Source organism: Sus scrofa, chromosome 2 (genome assembly GCF_054392235.1).
Source record: "Sus scrofa isolate SSC_HxYL_T2T_F1_AM1 chromosome 2, Sscrofa_HxYL_maternal_Yorkshire_Landrace_v2.0, whole genome shotgun sequence".
Classification (NCBI taxonomy): domain Eukaryota; kingdom Metazoa; phylum Chordata; class Mammalia; order Artiodactyla; family Suidae; genus Sus; species Sus scrofa.
The window spans coordinates 70,374,464-70,386,045 of record NC_139384.1 but is presented as its reverse complement, the minus strand read 5'-3'; the positions used below and the strand labels follow the sequence as shown (position 1 = coordinate 70,386,045).

The following is an 11,582-nucleotide window of genomic DNA, read 5'->3' as shown; positions in this document are numbered from 1 at the left end:
CTAAGCAAGGGCAGAGACCAGCTTTCTCTAGACAATGGCTCTCTCGCCAGCACCTGCACAGTAAGAAGTATTCCAGAAATGCCTATTAAATGCATACCGAGAGGCAGTGATGGTTTGGGGGGGCCTGCTGAGACTCTGGAATCCAAAAGCAGCTCTGCTGGCTTCTCCCCATGAAATCATCTACTCTAAGCTTCAGGGCAGAGAATCAGCATTTTCTGCTTGTGACCATACACTCTCTTTCTGTGCAAAATCTCAACACATCCATGAATGGGCATGGCTGCATGCCAATAAAGCATCTTTATGGACCCTTCAATTTGCTTTTTGTAGAATTGTCATGTATCATGAAAGATTATTCTTTCGATTTTTTTTAACCATTCATAAACGTAAAAATAATACTTAGCTATTGGCTGAACCAAAGTTGCCATGGTCACATAGTGTGTGATTCCCTTTATATGAAATGTCCAGAACAGGCAAATCTATAGAGACAGAATGGATTAGTGGTTACCAGGGTCTGAGGGAGGAGGGGCTGAGGAGTGACTGCTAATGGGATGGGGTTTCTTTTGGGGGGGATGGAAATATTCTGAAACTATAGAGAGGTGATGGTTGCATAACACTGTGAATGTCCTAAACGCCTCTGAATTTTTCACTTTAAAGTGGTTAATTTTATATGATGTGAATTTCGCCCCCATAAAAATTATACACACATATGTAAATGTATATCATTAACACTGGAATGCACATGAAATATTCAGAACTCTGTACTTTGCTGTACAGAGGAAATAAACACAACACTGTAAATCAACTATACTTCAATAAAATAAATTTTTTATGAAAGTACAGTTGGTTTACAATGTTGTGCTAATTTCTGCTATACAGCAAAATGGCTTAGTTATACACATACGTACATTCATTTTATATTCTTTTCCATTATGGTTTAATCCCAGGAGATTGGACACAGTTCCCTGTGCTATACAGTAGGACCTCATTGTCTATCTAATAATAATTTTTTAAAGAAAGAACAATGCTATTGACATTTTCATATATATACATATTGATATTTTCATATATATATACTATTGACATTTTCTCACACACACACACACACACACACACACACACACTGTAAAATGCTACAAGCTAGGATGTGCTAGCTCTTGATTTAGGCAAATAAAAACAGCTTCCAGAAACAGAGGGCCTCTCCTAGGAAAAGTCCTTTACATGGGGTGTCTCTTTGGGTGACAACGAATTCTCATGCTCTTTTGATGGAAGGGGGACTAAAGTTCAAAAACAAAAGCCGTTCGTGCAAAGTCACTGAGCTGTAAGCGCCATGGCCATGATCTGACCTGGAGCTCCGGCTGAGCCCCCCTGTTTTGCTCGTCGCTCACCATGTCAAACAGACCTGCTGTGAGGAATAAGTGAGAAAACACGTGCTGCTCTGCAATGCAGGACCTGGCATACCATCAGTGCTTAATAAATGTTCCTCCTTCCACCTCTCCTGTCTCTGTGTTGATGAGACTGAGATAGTCATGGCCCAGCTGGCAAGGAGATGATGAGGGTTCTCACAGGAATCCATCAGTCATCAACCAAATGCAATTCTGCACCCTTCCCACACACTCATTACTTAATTGTTCATAAACAAGAGGAAAACTCCAGAGACAGGGGGGCTAAATGGCAAGTGCCCTTTCTTACTGACCCTTGGCCACGAGCACAGCAGAGGCAAGGTGGGGACCTGCAGGAAAAAGCCCACTTGCAGGGGAATCCTTGCCTGTATCACTTCCCATTCTCAAGAAACACCAAGCTGCCAAATATCTTTGCGACACACACTGCAAAAAAAACTTGAGCAAATTTAAGCAGAAATACCCCGATTACCCCAGCTGGGAGTCATCACCCAGTTGCTGCTGTCATGCAACTGTAATTCCTCTAGAGCATTCACAATTTGTCTTGGAAGTTCAGCTGTGTTTTAGGTGACGTGCTTTCTGTAAAATTCCTGACTGCTTGCTCTTGGGAGTTGGGCCAAGTGCACACAATAGCTATTCGGGGTGGAACAGCTGATAAAGGGAGAGGCAGTCTAGACTCTGGAAGAAAAAGGGAAAGAAGTAAAGGATACTAGAAATGGCCAGGACCCAGTTAAAGGAGACTATAAGCTCTCCGTGCGCAGGAATGGAGCCACATCCTTTTTTAGCTTATTCTCCATGTCCAGCAGAATGTGAAGAGGGAGTCAACATTTATTTGTTGCTCAGACTAAAAACTTCTGACTTGAAAGTTTCCTGAGTCCTTAAAGACAGCATGGCAAAGAGTTTCTTTGTGGCATATCAGGTTAAGGATCTGGTGTTGTCACTGCAGGGGATTGGTTCACTGCTGTGGGGCAGGTTCGATTCCTGGCCTGTGAGTTTTTATATGCTGTGGGTGCAGCCAAAAGGGGTGTGCTTAGGCGAGAATGGCCTGGCAAGAGATGGCAAAAGTGAAGCTGCATGCATACTGTTCCTACAAGGATCCACCAGGGACAGACATCACCAATCAAGCACAGACAGACATCACTAATCAATCACAGCACTTTTTATCCAGCACTGAACCTGAATGTAATCTCAGAACCTGTGCCAGCACGGTGCTCAAACATCACCAATGAATTAGAGGGAAAAGATCTGCCTCCTTGGTTTAGACTATTAATGCTGGTTTGTTGGGAGTGGATGGGAGGCCTTGGGAAAGAGATGAGAACAAAGATATCATTATCAAGAGGCAAAAAGTTTGCAACTGTGAGAGGGGACCAGTGGGGCACAGATGAAGAGTTATTCCCTATCCTTTAGGAACGTATTCATGACAGGGAAAAAGGTACTCATTTACTTAGTACCCACCGTGCACTTCAGCATCATCAGTTCACTTACCAACCGCATAACCCTCAGACATGCACTTTGTTCTCCCCAGCTTAGTAGCTGATGGGACAGGCTGCTCAGAGGCTGCAAAGCTTCACCAAGAATAAGTCAACCAGGAGTTCCCGCCGTGGCTTAGCAGGTTAAGAACCCAACATAGTATCTGTGAGGATGTAGGTTTAATCCTTGGCCTTGCTCGGTGAGTAAGGATCAAGCATTGCCACAAGCTGCGGCATAGGTTGCAGATGCAGTTTGAATCCTGTGATACTGTGGCTGTGGTGTAGGCCGGCAGCTGCAGTTCCAATTCAGCCCCTAGCCTGGGAACTTCCAGGTGCTGCAGGTGCAGCTCTAAGAAGAAAATTTACCCAGCTTGCAAGAGGTAGTGCTTGGACCTGACTTCAAGTGCAAAGCTCTTCCTCCAAGACCATTGTCACCTGAGATGTCACAAGGACACACCCCCACAAAGGAAGACACAGCCTAGCTAGCAGGGAGTCAGAATGCTCTGAACCTCTCCGTGCCAAGCCTCTCTCCCTGCCTGGGATTCCCTATCTGGCTCATTCATTCATGTCCATGATCAGGCAGTAAGTACCCATATCTTACTATGAAAGAAGCTCAGAGAGGTTACTTGACATGCCCAAGGTCACACAGCTAAAGGAGCAACCAAAGCCCATATTCTTTCCACTCGGTGGCTCTGCGTGTAGGTCCCATTCACTACGTGCTCTGCTCACATGTCTCAAGCTGCCCTGGGGAGGTCCTTGGTGGGTGGCCAGCATCCTCACATCCTGTCTGTTTCAACACCAGGTCCACAGCTGGGCCTTGGGGACACAGAGATGAATCCAGGGAGGTCCCTGCCTTTGAGGGGCTCCTTTTCTAGTAGGTGGGGAGAATAGCTGGTTACCATGACATGTGAGCTTCTTGGGGCTGCTGGAGCAAAAATGACACAAACTGGGTGGCTTAAAACAACAGCAATGTATCCTCTTTAGTTCTGGGGGTCAGAGAAGTCTGAAATTAAGGTGTTTAGAGGGTTGGTTCTTTCTGATAAGGTTCTGGGGGAAAGTCTGTCCCAGGCCTCCCTCCTGGCCCCAGGCAATCTTTGGGGTTCCTTGGCTAATAGCCACAAAGCTCTGAACTCTGTCCTCAACCTCGCATGGTCTCCTTTGTTTTACTCTTTGTGTGTCTTATTTATTTATTTATTTAGGTCTTTTTGCCTTTTCTAGGGCCGCTCCTGCAGCATATGGAGGTTCCCAGGCTAGGGGTCGAATCGGAGCTGTAGCCACTGGCCTACACCACAGCCACAACAACGTGGGATCTGAGCCACGTCTGCAACATACACCACAACTCACAGCAACACCGGATCCTTAACCCACTGAGCAAGGCCAGGGACCGAACCCGCAACCTCATGGTTCCTAGTCGGATTCGTTAACCACTGTACCACGACGGGAACTCCTGTGTGTCTTTTCTTTTAAAAGCATACCTATCATGGGATTGAGGGCCCTTCCTAACCCAGGATGAACTCATTTTGAGACCTGTAATTACAACCACAAAGGCCCTCTTTCTGTTTTTTTTCTTTTTATGGCCACACCTGCCGCATATACAAGTTCCCAGGCTGGGGTCAAATAGGAGCTGCAGGTGCGGGCCTACACCACAGTCACAGCAATGCCAGATCCAGCTGCATCTTCGACCTACACCACAGCTCATGGCAATGCTGAATCTTTAACCCACTAATTGAGGCCAGGGGTCGAATCTCCTCCTCATGAATACTAGTGAGCTTCTTAACCCACTGAGCCACAATGGGAACTCCCTTAAAGTCACATTGACAGGTACAAGGAGGACTCAGACATATCTTTTGGGGACACATTCAACTTATTACCACACATGGTGACAAGGAAGGTCCATAAGAGGACAGGCAAGGAGGAAAGACGTAGACAATCCTGCAGGAGCAGGAGGTCACCCGCAAAAGTCCCTCTGAGGAGCTGCAAGAGATACAGTCACTCATTTGCTTGCTTATCCCCTGGTGAACATTTTTTTTTTTTAGGCAGGAAATAGATTTATTAAGATAGGACGCTTGTGAGAGGTGCAAGTGGGCAGGCATGGAAGCTCTGTCCCTCTGGTGAACATTTATTGAGCACCTGCTCTGTGCTGAGCTGGGCGTGAAGAACACAACAGATCCAGTATAGACTTGGTTCCCACCCTCCTTGTGATTCGCATACTATTGTGGGGAATACAGAAAAACAGCAAATGGATGGATAAAAATAATTATGGTGAAAAGTACTGTAGAACAAAAAAAAGGGGGTGGAGGGAAGAACTAAACTGCCTGGGGATAGTATTTGTGAGGGGGGAGAGGGAGGCCTGGAAAACCCACATTTGCACTGAAATGCATAGTCAGATGAGCTGAGGACAGTCTTTTCAACAAATGGTGCTGGAACCACTGGGTATTCACATGCAAAAAAAAAAAAAAACCAACCAAACAACAAAAACAAAATTAACTCGAAGTGGTATCATTCACTTCCATGTAAAATGCAAGACTGTAAATCTTCTAGATGATAACACAGGGGAAAATTGAGATGACCTTGGGTTTGGCACTGACTTTAGATACCAGACCAAAAGCACAGTTCCTGAAAGGAAAAGCTGGGCTTCATTACAATGAAAAACTTCTGTAAGGCAAAAAGGCACCATTAAGAGAATGAAAAGACAAGCTATGGACTGGGAGATCTTTGCAAAACACCTATCCGGTAAAGCACTGGTGTCTAATACATACGAGGAATTCTTAAAAACCAATAAAAAATAAACAATCTAGTTAAAAAGTGGGTCAAAGATCTAAACAAATCCCTTACCAAAGAAGATACACAGATGGCAAATAAGCATACGAAAAGATGCTCCACATCAGACATCTTCAGGGGATTGCAAATTAAAATGACAGTAAGATACCACCAAACACCTATTAGAATGATTAAAATATTTTTAAAAAAAGAGTTCCCATGTGGCTCAGTGGGTTAAGGACCTGGTGTTGTCATAGCTGTGGCTCGGGTTGTTGCTGTGGTGAGGGTTTGATCCCTGGTGCATGAACTTCTGCATGCCACAGGTGAGGCCAAGAAACAAAACAAAGCAAAACAAAAGACAGAGTCTTATCCTACAGTCCATCAATTGTGTTCCCAGGTGTTTATCCAATTAATTTGAAATCTGCACATGAATATTTATAGCAGCCATATTCAATGTCTGTTAAATAGCAAATATATTGCCCTAAACTGGAAGCAACTAAGATGTCCTTCAATAGGTGAATGGATCAACTGTGGTATATCCATACCAGGGAATATTATCCATTGATAAAAGGAAATGAGCTATCAAGCCACAAAAACTTAAAAGCATACTGCTAAGCAATAGAAGCCAGTCTGAAAAGTCTACATACCAAAAAACAAATTAAAAAAAATAAAAGGGAGTTCCCATTGTGGCTCAGCAGGTTAAGAACCCAACTAGTATCCATGAAGATGAGGGTTCAAACCCTGGCCTCTCTCAGTGGGTTAAGGATCTGGTGTTGCCACAGCTGCAGCATAGCTCACAGATATGGCTCGGTTTGACATTGCTGTGGCTGTGGCATAGGCTGGCAGCTACAGCTATGATTCCAATTTGACTCCTAGCCTGGGAACCTCCATATGCTGCCAGTGCATCCCTAAAAAAGACCCCAAAAAAGAGTGGACCCTAAAGCAAACTGTGAACTTGAGTTAATACTGTATGGTATCAGTATTTGCTCAATAATAATGTATGAATATGTAACAAATATATCACACAAATGCAAGATGTTAATAAAAGGGGAAACTGTGTTGGAGGATATATGAGAACTCTTTGTGCTTGCTGCTCATTTTTTATGTAAACCTAACACTGATTTAAAAAAAAAAAAAAGTGCATTAGTTAAGGGGGGAGGGGGTGGGAGATGAGCCAGAGCAGAGCAAGTGGAAAGTGAGAGGACTGAATGCTGGGTGGAGGGCACAGCAGCACAAAAGCTTGGAGGGGGGAATGTGCTTGATGTGTTCCAGAACCTTCAAGGAAACAGAGTAGGAAGGGATGGGGGGATGCAAGGCTGAGGGGAGGACCCAGGTGCCATTTGAGCAGAGGTCTGCAATTGCCTAAGAATCACACATCAAGGGAAGCAAATTCAATTTCCTTAAACTGAGGCCCAGACAACAGCAGAGAACAAAGCACACAGGGGGCTCATCTAAGCAGCTCTCAGGGTGTCATCAACACTGCCACAAAAGAGAAAGAGCCCGCATGACCCTCACAATATCCCTTTGGGGGTAAGGTATTTTTGTAATCTGCATTTCTCAGATGAGGAAGCGAGTCCAGAGAGGCAAAGCCACTTGCTCAAGGTCACACAGCGAGGGGTCAGGAGCTGAGGCTGACTCAACCATCACCCTACTGTGATGGTTGGAGGCATGGTGGAGCTCAACCTGAAGTCTCCAGCAGCCTGGGAAAGCTGCAGAGGGGATCCCTGCACCATCACCCTCTGACACACAACTGTTCCTGGGACTGAATGCAGCACCTCTGGATGCCCCACACCTGGCAAATAGGGCTTATCAACAAGTGTTTGCTAAATTCACAATCTAATGAATCACGATGAGATAGCGCACTTCTGAGGTTCCTTCCAGCTGAGAGGGTCCAGGATCGTGGACCCCAAAGGGGTGTCTTGGTGCCTGTGTGATGCCAAGGTGACCTCTTGCAGTGGCTCTGTGCTGTGGGGGTCCAGCTGCTGTCAGGGACAAAACCCTGCTGTCCCCAGGCCAGGAGCTGCCTGCACCCCTCACCACCTGGCCATGGACCCTCTGGGCCTGAATTCTGGAATCAAGGTTCTGGAATCAAGAGACCAAGGCTGGGTGCTGGTTCCAGGTTACACCATGAGATGCTCTCCCTCTGAAACCCACTTGGCTCTCCTCTTCCCTAGGTCTTGACTCACACATCTCCTGGGTGAGGTTCAAAATTCCACCATTCTCTCTTCCCCCTCATTACCCATCTCCCTCTGCTGCTTTATTTTTCCAAAAGGCCCCTTTCCCCAATAAACTTGTGTATTTTACATCTCTGCCATCCCCCCACCCTCAACTGTGAAAATCCCAAGGCAGGGGGATTTGTCTGACTGTCGGCAAATGTGTTCCCAGTGCCCACACAGGGTCAGGACACAGGAACAACAGGAGTGCCAGTCCCTTGCTAGCAGGCAGCCCCCACCCCACCCCCGCCAGCCTGACCCACCCACCCATCCCCGTTTGTTCGTGGTGTGTGGGAGGGGATGGGGGGATTGTTTAAGATGCTCATAGGGGAGGCTTGTTCCCTGTGGTCCCTCTGGTGCTGGATCTGTGTTGTGAGATTTGAAGTCGAGTCAATAAAGCACCAGGCCTGATGGCAGATACAGAACCTCAAGCCTCTGCCAGCGCCTCCTGAGCCTCAGTTTCCCCGCTCTGAAGGGCCTCCTCAAGGGAGAGTGTCTCAAAGACTTAACATTTCTTGCTGTCATCATGCAAGGTTTTTGACTGAATGGTGGGTGTAACAGTGGATCAGGCTTAGTGGGTCCCCAGAAAATGAGAAGCAGAGTCTCCATCCACCATGGGTCCGGGGACTCCCACCCTGAATTCTCGGGACTCAGTCTTCCTCTCCATCTAGGATTCTGGGGGCCCTTCTGTGGCTGAGGGGTCCAACTCCCCATCCAGAAGGGTTCCCGCGAGGCCCCGGGCCCCTGGGTTCCGCTCAAAGTCCCGGGTCCCGGATGCCGCCCCCGCTCCAGGTCCTCCCTGTCCTTGCGCAGGCGGGAGCCCACGGGGCGCCCCGGGGATCCCTGAGCGTCACGCTGCTGTTGTGGAGTGTGTGTTGACGCCGTCGCCGAGGAGACGGGCGGGGGCGGGACTGGGCTGGGGGCGCGGCCTGGCGGCGCACGAGGGGCCGGACCAGCGGCGCAGGGCCCTGGCGGCCTCAGTGGCCACGGCCGCCGCCGCCCGCCGGCTTATATACCGCGGCTAAATTTAGGCTGCGCCCGGAGCTCGTCCCCATCCGGGACGCGTTTCCGCCGCCGCCGCCGAGGCCCGGCCCCCGCGCGCGCCGCTCCTATAAGGCTTGGGCGGGCCCGGCCGCGGCCCGCAGAGCCGTCCCCGCCCGCCCGCGCCCCGACCAGCCCGGCTCCGGGCAGCCACTCACCGGTGTCCCGAATTTGCGTCGACCCCGGGTCCCAGCCATGGCGCTGAGCGAGCCCATCCTGCCGTCCTTCTCCACTTTCGCCAGCCCGTGCCGGGAGCGCGGCCTGCAGGAGGTGAGGGCGGCAGGGATTGGGACGGCGGGGGCAGCTGGCTCAGGGTAGTAGAACGTGGGCTGCGGGGTAGTAGAACGCAGGCGGCCGGGACAGCGGGCTCGGGGTAGTAGAACCTAAGTAGCGGGCAGCGATCCCCCGCCCCACCGCGCGCTCACGCCTGCACCCTATCGCCCTGTCACCCGCAGCGCTGGCCGCGCGCAGAGCCTGAGACAGGCGGCACCGACGACGACCTCAACAGCGTGCTGGACTTCATCCTGTCCATGGGGCTGGACGGCCTGGGCGCGGAGGCCGCCCCGGAGCCGCCGCCCCCGCCCCCGCCGCCTGCGTTCTACTACCCGGAGCCCGGCGCACCGCCGCCCTACGGTGCCCCCTCGGGTGGCTTGGTGTCGGAGTTGCTACGGCCAGAGCTGGACGTGCCGCCGGGGCCCGCGCTGCACGGTCGCTTTCTGCTAGCGCCGCCGGGCCGCCTGGTTAAGGCCGAGCCCCCCGAGGCAGACGGCGGCGGCGGCTACGGCTGCGCGCCCGGCATAGCCCGCGGGCCACGGGGCCTCAAGCGCGAGGGCGCCCCGGGACCAGCAGCCGCGTGTATGCGAGGCCCTGGGGGTCGCCCCCCGCCACCGCCCGACACGCCACCGCTCAGCCCCGACGGCCCCGCGCGCCTGCCTGCGCCCGGCCCGCGCGCGCCCTTCCCGCCGCCTTTCGGCAGCCCGGGCTTTGGCGCGCCCGGGCCGGGCATACATTACGCGCCGCCCGCGCCCGCCGCCTTCGGTATCTTTGACGACCCGGCCGCTGCCGCCGCAGCAGCAGCGCTGGGCTTGGCGCCGCCCGCCTCCCGAGGTCTCCTCACGCCGCCGGCGTCTCCGCTGGAGCTACTAGAGGCCAAGCCCAAGCGCGGCCGCCGCTCCTGGCCGCGCAAGCGCACCGCCACGCATACCTGCAGCTACGCGGGCTGCGGCAAGACCTACACAAAGAGCTCGCACCTCAAGGCGCACCTGCGCACGCATACAGGTGGGTGGCTAGCGCAGGCTGGGAATCTCGGGTGGGGGCGCTGAGGGGAGGACTCACTAAGGAAGCCTGCAGAGGGCGTTGCCCAGCGGTTGGGGAGGGGGCACAGTCTTAGAAAGCCCCCCTGGGGGTGTGGCTCCGGAGCCTGGGGAGGGGGCGCGCGCTTAGGACACTCCTGGGAGCTTGACTCAGGACTTTGGGCAAGGATGCAAGCTTAGGAAACCTAGGGGGATGTTGTGTCCCAGACTGTTCAGGAGAAAGTGCATGCTTTGGATCCCGCTAGAGGCGTGACTGAAAACACTGGCGAGCGGGCCGTGTTGAGGATCAGTAGATAGATGCCTAGGATCTCTAGAGGTTCAACACGTAGCCGGGGGGTGAGGAGCACGTCAGAGAGGCGTGGGGTTAGGGGTAGGTTGATCGCTCCCGCCGCCACTGATCTGGGTGAGTGCCTAAGCCACAGGCTAGAGGGAAACTGAGACCCGTTCTCTTCCGCTCCCTGCAGGCGAGAAGCCCTACCACTGCAACTGGGACGGCTGCGGCTGGAAGTTTGCGCGATCCGACGAACTCACGCGCCACTACCGCAAACACACAGGCCACCGGCCATTCCAATGCCATCTGTGCGACCGTGCCTTCTCACGCTCTGACCACCTGGCGCTGCACATGAAGCGGCACATGTAGCCTGAACACCCCCACCCCGCCCACCCGCGCGCGGCCGTGGCGGGTCCCACGCGCCGGGCACGGCCCCCTTCCAAACTGTGACTGGTATTTATTGGGCCCAGAGGACCGGGCCGGGCACAGCGTGGCCACCAAACGACGCTGCCCGGACCCCATCAGAGACTGAAGGGCCCGGTGGGAGAAGACCACGATCCTCCTTGACGAATTTTGTTTTCAAAATGGTGCAATAATTAAGTGTCGTCTTCCCTCCCCCAGCCCACCGGGTCTACACTAGAGGATCGAGGCTTGATGCCTTGTGAAAAATACAGCCTTAATTTGTACTGTGCAACATTTTTTATAATATTGTACATAGTGACTGTGACAGATATTGTATTTACTGTAAATAGGAAGACAGGTGGGCATTTTGACTGCCTGGTTTGTTTTTATAAGATTTTGCTGTTTTTTTTTTTAATTAAAAAAAATTTTGCATCTTTTGAAAATAATCACAGCACTGGTCTGGCTGCTTGGAAGCTGGAGGTTTGGAACACTTGGGAGGGGCTGGTGGTGGGGGAGAGGAGGACAGGCAGCTTTGATGGAGAGCAGCCTGGCAGAGGCAGGGTGAAGTGGGTCCTGCCCTGGCCAGCATCTGGGGTTGCCAGCTGCAGCCCCCAGCTGCCAGGAACCTGTGGGTTTTTCTATAAATTGAAACACTGCATTTTAAGACTGAGGGAGAGTTATTTTAAGGTTGTTCCCTGAGCCATAAATTGCCTCCT

The 11,582-nt window shown here is 51.5% G+C and overlaps 1 protein-coding gene across 1 annotated transcript; it reads left to right on the top strand.

The window, feature by feature from the left end:
* The first annotated feature begins 8,981 nt into the window (after window positions 1-8,981).
* KLF2 (KLF transcription factor 2) lies at window positions 8,982-11,286 on the top strand. The gene is given in 3 exon segments (NM_001134351.2): window positions 8,982-9,150; window positions 9,336-10,158; window positions 10,658-11,286. Coding segments are annotated over 3 exon segments (1,074 nt in total). The 5' UTR covers window positions 8,982-9,075; the 3' UTR covers window positions 10,834-11,286.
* Window positions 11,287-11,582: the final 296 nt, after the last annotated feature.